At 60.3% G+C, this 16492-nt stretch overlaps 1 protein-coding gene across 2 annotated transcripts in view; it reads left to right on the plus strand.

Annotated features, from left to right (window-relative positions):
• Positions 1–2839: 2839 nt before the first annotated feature.
• Positions 2840–16492, plus strand: part of ADGRB2 (adhesion G protein-coupled receptor B2) — a 36648-nt gene continuing 22995 nt past the window's right edge. Inside the window, exons 1-2 of one of the 2 annotated variants that reach the window (XM_064589575.1) lie at positions 2840–3285; positions 10082–10898. In XM_064589575.1, coding sequence (XP_064445645.1) covers positions 10097–10898 — 802 coding nt within the window. In that variant the 5' untranslated portion in view covers positions 2840–3285; positions 10082–10096. Of the gene's footprint in view, positions 3286–10081; positions 10899–16492 lie in introns of those variants that run through there. The other variant, XM_064589576.1, reaches the window with a different exon arrangement.

Below are 16492 nucleotides of genomic sequence, written 5' to 3' on the forward strand. Positions count from 1 at the left end.
CTGGAGGCCGGGTGAGATCATTTATACCATTTCACAGGTAAGGAAACAGAGGCTCTGAAAGCTGGAGGGATTTTCTCAAGATCACCTCGGGAGGCAACGTGAGAGCATGGTAGAGAGCCTGACTTCTAGTTGCCCTTGGGGGATGGGTCCCCCACCTCCCGTCAGAGGTTCTAGAGGGAGCCCCAAATGGGGCTAAAGGGCTGGGAGTCACTGTCCTTTGCCCAGTCTTTGTGTTTCAGCGGAGGGGTGGGCGGGAGGTATCCCTTTCTTCTGCCTAAACCCTCCGTGCTCAGGCTCTGACTGGGGCCCCTTCCCTTGCCCAGTCTCTGTCCTAGGCTCCCTAGAGGCCCTTCCTGGGGCTTAGACTTGTTCTTCCCACCCCCGCCTGGGCTGTCAGAGAAGTAATTTCTCTTCAACCAGCTGGATTTGAATATGGAAACGATCTGTAATTACTCCAAGTCCTCCCGGGCGGCATTATCACCAGAGTGAGTCTGGAAGGGCAGGGGCTCCTGGGAAAGGAGGTGGGGAAGCCCTGATGCGGGGAGGCACCTTCAGGAGAGCCTTCCAGAGGTTGGCCCTAATCTAGCCTGCTGCTGCACAAGCCCTGGGAGGTCTGTTCTCTCTCCCCAGCTCCCGCAGCCCTTGCTGCCTTGCTGACCTCGCCACCCTGCCCCGTGAGCCCCCAGGTATGGGGGTACCATCTCTGTCAGTCCCTCACTCTGTCTGACCACCTGTCTTTCCCAGGGCATACATTTTTGTGGCTGAAAGAATGGGGTTGAGAAGTCAGAGGGCTACCAAGGAACACAGAAACAGACAAAAGGCTGCTGTCTCTCCAGAGCCAGCCCCTCCCGTTACCCCTGCACCCAGCTGGATCCTGGGGGGAGAGGGAGGGCCTCAGGGATCCAGCTGCATTACATCTGCAAGAGACCTGCCTGGGTTTCTCTGGGCTCTGGGTCTCTAGTATGCTAATTCAATGAATATTCATAAAGAGGGAGGCAGGCTCCCTGTGGGAGTGGAAGGGGCTGGAGCTCTGGAGTACAGGGTCCTGGAAGCTTCTGAGGACCTGTCCTTACATCCTTGTGCGTACCTCATATCCTGACCACTCTCCCCACCTTTGCCCACCTCATTAAGGCCGAACTCCAGCACCCCCCACTGCCCTTCGCAATGCCCAAGTAAGGAGGCCTGGGATCTCCCACTGTAGATGGCAAGGCCTGCCTTGGCTTTCACAGTAGCGGCTGAGCCTCCAAACCCAGAGACCTGGGTATGTTTGAGAGTGCCCAGCAAGAACCCAGGAGCCCTGCCTGCCAGTGCCAGGCTTAAGGCACAGGCCTCCTTGGGCTCCCGCTGGGAAAGGATAGGTGCCAGCCCTCCTCCCTGTCTCATACAGCCTCATAAATTCCCTTAAGGTGACAGGTGAGATTCCTTCATCGCCCCTTATTACCTCCTTCCATTAAAGTCGATAATCTCTCACAATTACTCACAACAAATGTCACGGAGACTGCTGGAGGGGGGGAGAGAGAGACAGAGGGAGTGAACAGGGGGCTTTCTCTCTGCCTCTTCCTGGTACTGCCCCCAGGGGGACATGGAGTCTTCTCGTCCTGCCCTGGTCTCCAAGGTGACACAACTCAAGGGGCTTCAGTGGAGAGGTGGGGTTGGGATTGGGTGGACTGGAGCTTCCTTGCTTCCCAGGCTTAGCCCTCTCCTGGCCAGGGAACCTTCAAAAAGTAGGGTTCCTGAAATCATCCCAACCCTCACTGCAAAGCTGCCCCCTGCTGGCTCCTCCTCTGACCAGAGCCATCTGATTAACCTACTTGTCTTTGGCCGAAGTGGTGCGTCCCTGGTCGGCCCACCTTCCTGGTGGCAATATGTCCCAGGCCACAAAACCACCGGACCAGGGCCCTGAGCCATAGGCATCTCCCTGGGAACCACCTTCACCATGTGGGCTCTGGCCCCACCCAACTGCACAGTGCCAGGCTGGGGAGGGGGCAGGTCCGTACATTCCGTCTGCTTCTACGCAAACAGATGCAACATGGGGGCGCCCCTGGCACAGGAAAAGGCACTTGTGGGAATAGACAGGCACTCAGGAAAACATGTAACACACTGCACACGTGTAGCATCCCCGTGCCTAGGGACATGCAACATTGCAGTTTACACTAGAGTATGCACCAAGCATACCACACTGCAGTGTACATATGTGGCTCCTACATACAAGTGACCCAGAGCATTCAGCACGTATGCGGCGCTTGTAAGCTTGAACACATATAGCATCTCTACCCATAGGAAGAGCCAACATACATTCCAGACCTGAGCACATGTTAACACACTGTGTATGTGTGTAGCAATTGCATGCACACAGCCAGGCGACATTGCAGTGCACACATAGGGCACCTGTGTGCATAAGCATATGCAAAGTTCAGCGCACAGGAGTGGCACCTGAATGCACAGGGATATGCAATTTGCAATGCACACGGGGGAGGGTGGGGCAAATGTTTCAGGCCCCCCCACCCCCCACCCCGGGCCCCGGAGACCCTGGCTGCGCGAGCTGCCTCCGGCCTGGGGTATCGCTGGAGGGGCGTCGCGGATCGCCGCAACCTGCGGTCCAGGAGGCCGCGGGCGGGGCGGGGGCTTACCCGGGGCTTCTCCCGCGCCGGCGCCTGGGGCCCAGGGCGGGGAGGAGGAGGGTGCGCTTGGCTCGGCGGGCGCTGCTCCCCCTTTAACAGGAGGCGGCGCGCGTCGCCCCCGCCCCCCGCCCCTTCTCCCGCGGCTCCTCGCGCCCGGCCTGGCGCGCGCCCCCTCCCGGGCCCAGCCCGCGCAGGCGCCGCGTCCCGCCTCGGCCGTCAGTCGGCCCGGCGCGCGCTGCGGGCAGCGGCCGGAGCGGCGGGAGCGGCGGGAGGAACCGGGTTTGGCGACGGCAGTGGCGGCGGCGGCGCTCGGAGACCGAGGATGCGGCGCCGTCTTTTGGAGCCCGGGGCTGCGGCCGCCGCCCGCGAATAGGAGGCGGCGCGCGGCGCGGGCGCTGCTCGGGGCGGGGGAGCGGGGGGGGGCGGCGCGGCGAGGAGGCGGTGGCAGGAGCCCGCGCCCGGCCCGGCGCCCGCCCGCCCCGTGCTGCTCCGCGGCGCCTTTTCTGCACCCGCCGCTCGGCGGAGCGGGAGCCTCGGCCCCTCCGCGCCGCTGCCGCGAGCTGCCCCGCGTCCGGCCAGGCCCCCGCCTTAGGGATGGCAAACTTGCGCCCCGTGGCTGCCTCCGCCAGCGCCGGCCCCCGCTCCTGCTGCTGACGGCGCCCAGGTGAGTGCTCGGTCCCAGACCTCGACACGGCCCCGCACCGAGCCCTCCCGGCGCGGTCCCGAGTTTCCGCACCGGCCCGGACTCGGGGCGCTCCCCTAGCCCATCTCTGTTGAATCCTCCCCCTCCCGAACTGAGTTCTTTCTGCATCTACCCACTCCCATCTCTTTGGGAACTTCCAAGCCTGGGGCCGAGGCCCCTTTCATCTCTGGTGAGTTCCTTTTCCACCCCCTTCCCCTTACCCCATTTCTGCTAAGCCCTCCCCCACAATCCTGACCCAGACCTTACCCTCATTGCTGTCTCGAGTCTCTTCCTGTCTTAGCCTGGATCCTGGCAGTGCGCCCCCCACCTTGATTAGAGCCCCTTTCTCCAACCTGCAGCTCGACTGTGTATTTCCCCTTAATCGCCCCTCCTCGTCTGGATGCCGGACCCTGCTCCTTCCCTCCACTTCATCTCTGCCCAGAGTCCTTCCTATGCCCATCCATGTCTGCCCATAGTTACTGCCTTTCCCCGCGCCAGTACCCCGACCATGCTTCCCTTCTTATTTCTGTCCCGATGCCTCCTCCCCCATATCTGCCTGGAGTCTCTCTATCCCTCGCCAATCTCTGCTGCAAGTCTCCTCCCCCTCAGCCTGGACTTGGGGCCGTGTCCCCCATGTCTGCTCCGAGCCCCCTCCTCTCCGGCCGGGATCTCGACTGGCCCTGCATCCCTGGCTCCCGTGTCCATCTTTGGTCGGAGTCTGTCCATCCCCCATCCTTCTCTTCCCACCCCTGGGGCATAGAGCCGGGGACCAAACGCACCCTCCCGCAGCCCCGGGGGCTGGCATGACGGGGCGGGGGCCGGGGGAGGGGTTGTAGGTTGTGAAGTTGGCGGCCACTCCCGCAGTCAGCTCGGTCCGAGGGAAGTCCTCTGCGCCGCGGACGGTGCAGAGCGGGCGAAGAAGGGTCTGGTGCCCGCGGGGGGAGGGGCTCCCGGGCCAGAGATACTGCCCGCCTGCCCGCCTCGCCAGCTGCCGGCCGGGCCCCTGGGCGTCCTCTGGCGCCCCCTGCCCGCAGCCCCGGACCCGCCGCCCCTTTTCCTCCCGCGGGTAACCCCAGGTTTCCGCAGCCGGAGCAGCAGCGGTGGCTGCGGGACTGGCGCTGGGAAGTCCCTGGGGAAGAGGAGGTTGGCGGGCGAGGCCGGATGCCCCCTCCTGCTAGCCGTGCGGGAACAGTTCTGGTTGTCAGACCCTATGCTCTGGGGGCGGGGCGGGGTGGGGTGGGGTGGGGTGGAGGGCTCATCCCAGCAGGGATTCAGGAGCCCTTTGAGCTATCAGGGACAGACCAGCAGGATTGGCCCCTGGATTTGAGATGGTCTGGATGGGCTTGTTTGGGCTTGGGCAGGTGTCCCCAGGGAGCCTCTGTCTACCCCATGGCAGTCCCCACTAGGTGGTGGGTGGGGGCAAAGGTGGGCTCAGTCTGGTTTGGGCATGGCATAGGCGGGGGAGTCCACCTGGCCCTGGGACAGCGCAGGCACCTGGGGAGTGTCCCCCTTGCTGCCATAGGGGTCAATGTGGACTCTGGATGGGGTATGTCCTGATGGTGGTGGTGGGAGGCTTAAGGGAGGGTCTTCCCTGGACTGAGACTGACAGATTTCCCCCTCGTCTTCCCTTCTCTGCTCCCCTCTTCGGCTCCCCCTCTCCCCCATCACTCTTCAGAAAGGGAGAGGTCTAGCCTGGGGTGGTTGTGTACGTGGTAGGCATTTCTGTAACTCAAAATGAGGTCTCAGATGGTCTCTGCACTCTTCTCTCCCTCCCAACGCCCAGGTAATGGAGCTGAGTAAGTAGTTAGTAACTCAGCTTTTGGCCAGGTGACCTGGGTTCAAAAGCTGTGTGACCTAGGCAGGCTACATAACCTTTCTGAGCTTCATTTGGCCCTCTATAATATGGGTCAGTGATAAGTGCTTTATATAGTTGCTGGGAGAATGAAATTAGATTGTACAGAGTGTCTGGCACCTAGTAATGCTCAACAATGATTGGTTTATTGGGCTGTCTTCAAGGCCAAGGTCAGGCCCCTCTCCACACTACTCCTATTCCCAGAGGAGAAGTGCAGAACAGGTTCTAGTGACTTCACTCTAACCCCCAGGATAATAAAGCCAGAAACCACCCAGCTCCCAGAGTGGGTCCACGGAGCCTGTGACTGTCAGCCTCTCCCCTCCCTCACCCATCCTTCACCATCTGGGTGCTCTGGATCTGCTGGACTGCTCTGGGATCAGCTCTGGCCAGAGGGGCATCAGTGACAGCCAGGCCAAGGTCTCTGAGGTCCTGGTTCAAGTAGGGGAGGTAAGATAAATGCAGGGAAGAAACCCAAGTCAAGGTCCCCAAAGGTAGGCTTGCCTGTTAGGGGGGCCCACGTGGGAAATCAGCACCAGAGGAGCACATGGTGCTCAGAGGAACCTCTTACCTCTCCCCAGGGGGTCAGACCGCCATCAGGAACTTTCCAGGACAGTTAGTGCTCCAGGTCAGAGTTAGGGGGCGACCCGGCCTGAGGGCCCCAAGAGTTTGAAGAAACCTGGCTTTGCCGGGAGTGGCTTGGTGAAGGGCGGGTAAGGGGGAGAGAGGCGGCTCGAATCCGTGGCGTTCTGCTGCAGGAAGTCCTCTGGGCAGTGTGGCTGGGCCTGGGTCCCACCGGGGAGTGGCAGCCTCCCAGCCTCCAGCCTGCCCGGGCAGCCCTGACATTGGGGAACAAAAGCTTTCGGTTCCTGTAGCAACGGCGGCTCCAGCTGCTGCAAAGTTCCGGGGAGGCGGGCGGAGGGCGGCTGAGTCACCGCCCCCTCCCCTCGCGGGCCCGCCCCCCGTCTCCCTCCCCCGCGGTGGGCGGGAGGGCCCCTCCCGGGACCGAAAGACCCCTGAGCTAGAGGAGGAGCGGCCTTCTGGGCCGGGTGGAGAAGGCGGGGCCGCACTCGGGGGAGCCCCCTCCCCTCGGTCCTGCCCACCAGCTCCAGAAGCTGGACGGAGGTGTGCGCCCTCCTGGGTACCAGAGCTCCCGGAGAGGGGTCCTTGAGGACCCTGCCACCCGGCCAGTGCATGGGCACGGGACCCGAAGGCTCCGAGTGGGGGGTCCCCGCCCGCGTGGCGGCCTGGGCTCGGCCCCGCAGTGAGCGCCCGGGAGGCGGAGGGTGAGTGACGGGCCGGCGAATTGGAGCTGCCAGGTGGATAAACGCGACCGCGGTGCGCACCGCCGCGCCCCTTCCCCCCCCGCCGCCCCTCCCCCGCCCGCGGCCGGGGCTCCCGGCGCTCCGCCACCCAGCGCCGCTGCTCCCAGCCCACAGGGCGCAAGGGGCTCGATTCCGGGGATCCCGGAGACCCAGCCCTTGCCCTGAGGTGCCCCCCGTCCCCGCTCTTGTCCCTGCCAGCTGCTGCGAAAGCCTCCGATTCCCTCACTGGGGCCGAAGGGGAAGCCCGAGGCCGGGCGGGCCTGTGGGGTCTCAGTGTGCTTGGGCAGAGGGTGGGATTCTCAGGTCTGCGGGCGGGCGGGCGGCAGGCATGCGGGGGAGGTCCCGTGTCCACCCCACCCCACCCCCTCCCCGGCAGCTCACACATCTCAGCCCGCTGAAGTCCTGAGGGAGGAGGCCTTTTGATTATCCTCGCCATTAACCTCCTGACCCAGGAAGTTCTTCCTCAGAGCTGAGCTCCATACCTGTCCTCTCCAGCTCTTGGGCACGTTTGTGATCTTACTGGGCTTGGAGGTGGCAAAGCCATTTCCGTGGTTCAGCCCAAAGCGCCCTTCCCAGAGATAGCGATGGACCTCAGCAGGGAAGCAGGGAGAGTCTGTGAGGTTCCCAGGCGGAGGGGAGAAGGCGAAGGGACCGTGTGAGTGCTCTGCCTGGGCCAGGCTCTGTGCCGGGAACTCACTGGGAGGTTGAATGAGAAGGTGGTCTCCATTCCCCAGAGGGGGAAACTGAGGCTCAGGGAGGGGGGATCATGGCTAATAGCCACCTGCGCAGCCTGTGAGGTAAGGATCCTTCCAGGTCCCCTCCCAGGAGAGGCTCTCTCTGACTTAGCTTGGAATTGTGCTGTTTGCCTTATTTTATGGATGGAGAAGGATATTAAAATAAAGGGCCCCAGAGGTCTTATGTCACCACAGGAACCACGAGGGTCATACAGATGCAGCGTGAAATTCCAGAATTGGTGTGAAGGGGGTGTCTGAAGGAGACTGATTGGAGGAGGGGGCTTGGGCAGGGTTTCGAGGTGGCTGGGTTGTGCAGAAGCCAGGCTGTGTCTCTGAGGGTCTGGACCTAACACTTCTTGATGGGTCGGGGCTGTGGAGGGAGCAGCTGAGGACCAGGAGGTGGGATTGCGGGGGGAGGTCTGAGTCCCCAGCTTCAAGAACAAACAAAGGAAGGAGCAGCAAGTCAGATCCTGCCTGACACTTAGCTGGCATGTGCTAAGCCTCAAACAGCCAGCTACCTGTGTGTGTGTTCACACGAGAGAGTACATTTGCCTCTCTGTACAAGTGTACAAGTGGCCGGCTCTTTACACCTTGTACATGTGAGTGCCTGTACCCTGGTGTGCGTATGAATTCACGCATCTGTGGCTTCACTGATCTGTGTGCGTATGTGTCTGTTCACATGTAGAATGCCTGGGAACACCTGTCTTTTCATGTGTCTGTGCATACGTGCTTTTGTGTGCATGTCTGCACGGCACGGCAGTGTTCCAGCTTCTGTGTGTGTGTGTGTGTGTGTGTGTAGATTCCGCACCCTGCTCTAAGTGGGGGAGGTGAGGCCAGTTATAATGAGCCCCCACCTCCCCTCTGCTGAGCTGCAGCTATGGCCTGAATTTTGCAGCCTGCTTAAAAATAATTGGGGGCAGCGGGGGGATTGGATGTCACTCATTATCAGCTCCCGGCTTCGCTGGTGCTGCAGCAGGCTGGGCGGGCTGGAGAGTTTGGGACACGCATGATGTGGGGCAGGGAAGGCCAGGGCTCTTGTGTCCCTTTTTCAGTTCTGGCGGGAGAAGTGGAGACACAGCCTGTTCTGACATCTGCCCAGTAACTCCACGTGGGTCTTTGGAGGAGGCTGGGGTGCTCTCCAGGAAATGAGCCTGCCTTGAGCTTGTCCCCCTATGCCCCCTTTATCCCATGGCTGGGGAGGGGCAATTGCGGGATCTGGGGCAGTGAGAAGTTCCACGGATGCTGCGCAGGGATTGGAATTCTGGGGTTCTAATTCCTGCCCTCCCCCCCCCCTCCAGTCACTGTTGAGGCTCCTAAAGAGCCAAGGGGAAATCTGTGCCTGGGGAGCCTCTGGGTCTTGGGAACATCTGGCCACATCTGTGAATTATCCTGTTTGTGACTCAGTTCCCAGGGCTAATGGCTTGTCCATCAGGCCTGAAGCCTGGGCAAGGCAGGGGACGCGGAGCAAGAGGCTATTGGTGGATGAGAGGGAACCCCGGGCTGGGGCTTCGGGTCCCGGCTTCCAGTCCCAGCTGGATCACTCTTGTGTGATCTTGAGCAGGTCGCCTCCCCTTTTGGAACCTCATCTTTTCTCCTCTAATGTGGAGCAACCAGGCTCTAGGGGCCCATCCAGTGCTGTGAGCTATGCTGCCGGCACGGAGGAGGGAGGCAATGGGGATCACCTCGGGCGCAGGGCTGGAAGCAGGACGGAGCCAGCCCAGGTGCCAGGCTCTGTTTTCTGGACAGCTAGGGTGGAGGCTGTGCAGGCTGTGGGTAGTGGCTCTGGCCTGGCCCGGTGGGTGGGAGGGTACCTGCAGGTGCCCTGCCCGCTAGGTTTTGTCCACTCGGGCCTGACCGCCCTGCGCGTCTGTCACGGTATGGCCTGAGCCCTGGTTGCCTGCCCACACCTGGAGCACATGCTGGGGGTTCGGCTCAGTGCAGCACTTGGCAGGGAGGGAGAAATCAGTGAACCCCGGTCTCCACTCCTAGGAGCTTGAAGACTCCTGAGATGAATGAGCTAGCTCGGGGGAGACAACAGGGGATAGAGGTGCTGACTGGGGCTATGGACTTGCAGGCAGGGGCTGCGGGAGCTGCGAGCTGGGCGATAGCTTGGTGGCCTTACTGGGGTAGCGGCCCTGAGCCAGGCCTTGGACGATAACCCCATGGCAGGAAGGGAAGAGGGGTTAAGGGGAATACTGCACCCATTTTGCAGGTGCCTCGCCCTGTTGTTTCCACCAGGAAATCCACCACAGCGGTACTCATGACATTCACACTTGCGATGCCCCCCAGGGGCATGGCTCAGGTTGTGCGCAGCCCCTGGCACACCGGTCGTAACTCCTCCCCTTTCTCGCCCACTCAGTAAAAGCAGGCGAGTGAGAATGACATTGTTCCGGGAATAACCTTGAATTGCTCTGATTTATAAAAAAGCAAATCGTTGTCAAACATTGCTCCTTTGACAATTACCGCTGGATTACGCGTGACACGCCTCACAGCTGATCACGATACACTGCGACTGAGAGCAAGGGTTCTGGAGAATTCCAGTTGGGTGGTGGGGATGGGGCTAGATCCAAGTGTCAGGCCGGGTGCCTTTGGCTGGTGGGACTGACCGAGGAATCACAGGGTGACAGAGACAACAACGGATGTTTCTTAAGGGCTTCCAGAGTCAGGCACTCTCCCACGTGCCTACATTTTACATGTAAGGGGACTGAGGCTCTAAGCAGTCGAGTCCCCTGTCTAAGATCACACAGATGGAGGTGGGTGACTTCAAAGTCTTCCCTGAGAGGCCCACCCCCGGCAGCGAGGAGGCCGCGGGAGACTGAGAGCTCATGCTGGTAGTGCCTGGGACCGCTGACCGCCGTCTCTCTCCACAGGACAAGGGACATAGGATGACCCCAGCCTGTCCCCTCTTACTATCTGTGATTCTGTCCCTGCGCCTGGCCGCCGCCTTCGACCCCGCCCCCAGCGCCTGCTCCGCCCTGGCCTCGGGCGTGCTCTACGGGGCCTTCTCACTGCAGGACCTCTTTCCCACCATCGCCTCGGGCTGCTCCTGGACCCTGGAGAACCCTGACCCCACCAAGTACTCCCTCTACCTGCGCTTCAACCGCCAGGAGCAGGTGTGCACCCACTTTGCCCCCCGTCTGCTGCCCCTGGACCACTACCTGGTCAACTTTACCTGCCTGCGGCCTAGCCCAGAGGAGGCGGTGGCCGGGGCGGAGGCAGAGGCGGGGTGGCCAGAGGAGGAGGAGGAGGCCGCAGCGGGGCTGGAACTGTGCAGCGGCTCGGGCCCCTTTACCTTCCTGCACTTCGACAAGAACTTCGTGCAGCTGTGCCTGTCGGCAGAGCCCTCGGAGGCCCCGCGCCTGCTGGCGCCTGCCGCCCTGGCCTTCCGCTTCGTTGAGGTCTTGCTCATCAACAACAACAACTCCAGCCAGTTCACCTGCGGCGTGCTCTGCCGCTGGAGTGAGGAGTGCGGCCGTGCCGCCGGCCGGGCCTGTGGCTTCGCCCAGCCGGGCTGCAGCTGCCCCGGGGAGTCAGGGGCTGGTCCCGCCACCACCACCACGCCTCCAGGCCCTCCGGCTGCCCACACTCTGTCCAATGCCCTGGTGCCCGGGGGCCCGGCCCCACCCGCTGAGGCCGATTTGCATTCAGGGAGCAGCAATGACCTGTTCACGACCGAGATGAGATATGGTGAGTCTGAGCAGGGCCCTGGTGGGGTTGGGTGTGCCCAGGGGGCCCTCTGGGGCCCGTCTTGGCAGATCCCCAGGCCATTCGTATGGTCCTTCACCCGTGTCCCCTCTGTGTCTGTCTTTGTCCCGATGTTGGGGTTCCCTGAAATGGATTTGGGGTTAAACCTCACTCTCGAAGAGTTTGCAGTCTAGGTGGGTGAATGGGGGGGGGCAGAGATCGGCCAATGCGGTGTGGTGAACCCAGGGAGAGGACTCCCCACACTGGGCAATCAGGAAGGCTTCCTGAAGGAAGTGATACAGGAGCAGAGATCTGAAGGACAAGTGGAAGCCAGCGAAGCCAAAGAAGCGGGGAAGGCATTCCGGGCAGAGGGAGCAGTGCGAACAAAGGCCCCAAGCTGGGAGTGACCGTGGCAGGTCCTGGCACTGCAAGTTGACAAGTTTGCCTGGAGGCTGGAGAGTAGGCAGGGAGCAGGGATGTGTTCCTGTCCTCACAGGTCAGTGATTTTTGGCAGTGGCCCCAGGGTCAGGGCAGAGGGCGGTGCCCAGGTGAAGAGGCCTGGGCTTCAAGGCTGCCTTGGAGGGCTGGGCTGGCTCAGCTCCCAGCATCCCCTCTCTCCCCCTCTGGGCCCATGTCTTCTGGGACCGAGGCTGCCAGCAGCTAGAGCTTCCTGCTGACTGGGCAAAAGCTCTGCGAGCCCTGAGTCCTACATGCTCTTGCTCCCACCCCAGTTCCCTCACCACAGCCACCTTTTGCCGGCCCTCCTTCCTGCAGCTTCAAGGCCCCTAGCCCCTCATCTGGATCTCATGTGCCTGCCGCACAGTGCCGGGCCCGAGACTGGCCAGGGGGCCTGGCAGGAAGTGGGTGGGGGGGAGGCAGATCTGGGTTCCGGTCCCCAGCTCTGGTATTAAAAGGGAGTTCCCTTCCCTCTCCGGGCCTCGGTTTCCCCATTTGGGGTAACAGGTCCTGGCCTACCATCATGAGGATGTCATGCAGGGCTGGAAGTCAGAAGAGGCATCTAGGTCTGCCTGAGAGTATTTACAGGGAGGCAAGGGGTCTTGTGTGAGGGCCACTAGGCGTGTTGGAGTATGACCTGTCCCCGCCCCTGCTTTGGAGGCCAGAGCCCTGGAGTTGGGCACTGCCTTTGACTGTTCCCTTCAGCGGATCCCATTTTTTGGCATCAGTTTCTTCATCTGTAAAACGGGGAGATATCTCTGAATTAATTAGAGGGGCTAGTTATCATGACAGCAGCCTCTCCCAATGCAGTGTGGAGGGGGCTTTCAGTCTCCCCCAGGAGACATCTGGCACCATGCCTGTCCATGGCGAGTGCCCAGTGGCCTTGCTCTGGCCTCTCCCCCTGGCCAGCTTGGCCTTTAACATTGGTCGATGAAGCCGTCCGAGTGACAGCAGGCCGTGGGCAGGTTATGGGCCTTGGAGGCCGGCCTGGGATTTAGTGCCTGCAGGAAGAAATTGAATTTTGCTTCTTTGTCGAACATCGGCGGAGAGCGCCAGGCGTATATCAGGAGGTTTATGGTTCTTCCTGCCTGGTGGTCACTGCCTATCACTCTGTGGGGGCCTCCCCCATCATGCTCAGCAGAGGGCAGCCTCTTTTGTCTGGCTTTCCCTGTGGTCCCTTGGCCCAGTGGTCCGCAGTGGATGGAGCAATGCTTTACCCTCATGGGCGGGCACATCTGGGCAGGCTGCCATGTGGAGCACAGAGCCAGGAGCAGCCAGCTGGGCTTGGTGGAAGCCGGAAGGAGGAGTTGGTTGATAGTTGGGGTGTCTTTGGGGGTCAGGGAGGGCTAGTGATGGGAAGGCCACCATGGTCCCCATCATCATCACAGCCTCTGCAGGGGCCTCTGAGACTGGGGATGGGTGGAGATTGGATGCTGCCTGTCCCTGGGCATGAGGCCTGGTATCATCTCTGAGCAGGGAGCCCTAGGCTCCCAGCTGTTCCATGCCTGACCTCAGCTCACGCCCCTTGTCCTGCTTGGCCTGTTTTCAGGCTGTTCGTGGGGGTTGCCTGCAGGGAGGGCCCTTATGGGGAGTTGGAGGGGGTGAGGTGACATTGTCTTCCTAAGTGGGCTTGCACAGCACCCTGCTGCCCAGACTTCCTTCCTCTCCCCTGGCAGGCAAGAGACTTTTCCTCTCTGCCATCTCCTCCCTTCTGCCCAATCTCTTAGGGGCAAGAGACAATGGACATAGGGCTCAGTTCGTTCCATGTGTCAGGGGACGTCTGAGAGCCAGGGCATCATCAGGGCTCAGGGCACTTTATGCCTGGTGGCAGCGCCGCCCCTGGCCCACCGGGCCGGCTGGACACAGGTACCAGCCACGGGAGAACCGGCTCACACATGGAACTGCCAGATGGAGGACAAGATTGGTGGTGAGCAGGAAGAGGAGAACCCTTGTCCCAGCCCCTCTGCTAGGTACTGCAGCAGGGGAGTTGTGCTCCCCTTCCCTGGGATACCCGGAGTAGAGTCAGTGGCCTGGCCAGGTGGAGTGGGGCTGGGTTGCTACTGGGAGAGCCATGAGGCCGGGAGCTGGTGGGCCACGCCGGAGTGCAGTTTGACAAGAGGGCACGGGCGCCTGTTAATTTCACGCAAACTGCCTTTGATAGATCTCTTGTTATTTTTGGTGAGTTGAGCCATAAATTTGTGCCATCTTGCTGCCGCAATCTGTTAAGTGGGGAGAGAGGAAGAAAAGGAAGGCAGGCAGGAAGGAGCTTGGTGGATGCCGGCTGAGGCCGGGGCGGGAATCGGGGGGAAGAGGTAGAGCTGTCACCCTGCAGTTCCTGCCCACAGACCCTGAGACCTGATGAGGCCCTGGCCAGGGGTGTTGGCTGTGCCGAGTGATACCTGGGAGAAGGGGTCTTTTGCTCTGGCAGCCCTCCCCCTCCTCTCCCACACGCCCTGCCCTCCCCAGAGCCACTGTCCCATCCTTGGCCAGTTGCTGCTCACCCACCTCCCCATCATCCAGGCTCCATTCCTGAGGCAAGAGTTCAAATCCCCACTCTGCCACGGCTGCTGGGTGACTTGGACAAGGGGGCTGCCCCTGGGGGCCTCAGGACCTCCCGTCATCTGTGCATCACTTCCCTGATCCAACCACCAGACTCCCCATCATGGCCCAGACTCTTGAGCCTGGCCTTCCAGCCCCACCCCAGACCCCGCTGCCCCCTGCTATTCAGCCTTCACTCCAAATCTGTCCTGCCCTTGACTGGGGCTCCTGACTGGCTCTCCGAGCCCCTGCTTTCTGGACTCCCTGCCTTTGCTTGGGATGTTTCCCTCACCTGGAATGCCCTTTGCCCTTGGTTATCCAGATCTTCCCCATTCTTCCCAGCGCTGTTCAAGCCCTGTTTCCTCTGGGAAGCTACTTCTACCTGCCCAACCCAGTCCTCGATTGGTCCTTCTCCTCCCAGTGCTCAGGCCCTGCTGTCCTCTTCTGGCCAGCCTCATCTGGTGGCAGGAAGTGCAGCCTTACCTGCTTGTTTGGGGCTCAGACACTGGGGAGGCCGGGCCTCTCTCAGGGCGGGAGCAGGAGGGCAGGGAGACCTAGCAAGGCTATACATTTCCTAGAAGGACCTTCCAGCCCCAATCTGTGCTGCTGGAGCTCTGTGTGCTCCGTCACAGGATGGGGAGGGGGGCCCAGATTCCTGAGACATCGCAGCAGGGGCCCAGTTGCAGCCCATCCATCACGCACATCTTCATGTCTCTATCAGGGTGGAGTTTGTGCCAGGCCTTGGGTCGGCTCTGAGTGAATGAGATCCGAGGTGAACCAGACACACCTCCTGCCCTCTGATGGGGGAGCGTGACCACTAGTGTATGGCTTTCAAGGTCAAGGCCACAGGCCGAAGTCGCCCAGCCCTGGGTTCAGTTCCCAACCCCACTACTGACTAGCTGTGTGACTGTGGGCAAGTTTCTTCACCTCCATTTTATCACCTGTAAAATGGGGCTAGTAGAGCTATTCACAGAGTAATTAAGCAAGAGACTGTGGGTCAGTGCTTAGCACAGTCCCTGGCACATGGTTAATCCCTAATAAATCACTGCATGTTGTCCTAATTTAGTGCAGTAGGTATGAGGTACATGGGCTAGATGTCAAGGGAGCAGGAAGAGTGAGGGATTCAACCACAAAGGGGTGGGAAGGCCGTCTAAAGGAGGTGATTCTGAGTTGAGTTTTGAGGAGTGAATAGGAGTTCACTGGCCCGTGAAATATTTTTTAATTGAATTGCTTTTAAAATTTAATATATTAGGAAGAAATTTCACATCATAAATGGGAAAGGAGTATCACTTATTTGAAGTAGAGGATAAGAGAAGAGACAACCATAGTGAAAACAAAGTGACAGTAGTAAATTCTCGCTAGCTGCTCGTCTCTCCTCTCGATTTGTTAGAAAGAGAAATGAGCATGTGCTGGGGACATGTTGAAGGCTCGGACTGCACAGAGACTTTATCTTTTTTTTTTTTTTAAGATTTTATTTATTTGACAGAGAGAGAGACAGCTAGAGAGGGAACACAAGTGGGGGAGTGGGAGAGGAAGAAGCAGGCTCCTGGCTGAGCAGGGAGCCCGATGTGGGGCTCGATCCCAGGACCCTGGGATCATGACCTGAGCCAAAGGCAGACGCTTAATGACTGAACCACCCAGGCGCCCCCAGAGACTTTATCTTGCGTGCATTTGGAAGGATTAAAAGTAAAGCAGCCGTATAATTTATCATCTAAACTGGGACATTTGTGAGGTTTTAAAGCAGGGGAAGGGGTCCTATTACTTGCATCAGGGCAGGCACAAACTAGACCACTGCAGGCAGATAGATTGGCAGGAAGTCACCCTAATTAAAAAAGAGACCTGGAAGGGGGAACTACCTCAGTCCATGATCCAGGGTTGTTTAATGGCACGTTTGTGAGCCACCCCAAGTCATTTCCTACCGCATGCTTTGGGCAACCCTGCAGGAGGGAGCAGCCCATGCAAGGACATGGAATTGTGAGCGTGTCAGTACAGGGAGGTCTAGTGGACTGGTGTTACTGGGCAGTAGCCCCAGTGGTGGGAGATGGGGTCAAGGCTCTGGGACCCTGCTACCATTGGCCGAGGGCCTTAAGGCAGGAAGAAGTTGGGTGTCGTGGGGGAGGCCAGATGAGGTCGGATGAGTCAGGTGAGGTCCCTGCTCTCCAGGAGCTCCTGGCTACGTGGGGGAGGTGGCAGGGCCCCAGCTCACTCTGTTGGGAGGCTGGGTAGATAGGCCAGCAGCTTGGGGGAGGAAGTCTTCAGCGGGGAACTGGCATTTTGGCTGGGCATCTGCTCTCATGGGGATACCCAGTTGCATTGGACTGCAGAGGTAGAGCTTGGGGTTTTCAAAGCCATCTCCCGGTACCCTCTCCCCGTGGGGTTCTGAGGCACTGCTGGGGGTGGGAAGCCATGGAGAGACATGACAGAGCCCTGTTTCAAGGGGATCTGTTGGTGCCTACTCAGGGCCCCGGGGCCCGCCTCAGGGAGGATGTAGAGAGCCCTGGGAGGGAGGACTGCTTTGTAAATCGCACTGCTCTCCCCGTGGAAGTGATGATTATTGTGATTATTTTTAACACATTCATGACAAAGGAGACTGAGGGGGCTGC

This window comes from Mirounga angustirostris, unplaced genomic scaffold (genome assembly GCF_029215605.1).
Source record: "Mirounga angustirostris isolate CCGP_5_RB_7025 unplaced genomic scaffold, mMirAng1.0.hap1 SCAF_4, whole genome shotgun sequence".
NCBI lineage: Eukaryota > Metazoa > Chordata > Mammalia > Carnivora > Phocidae > Mirounga > Mirounga angustirostris.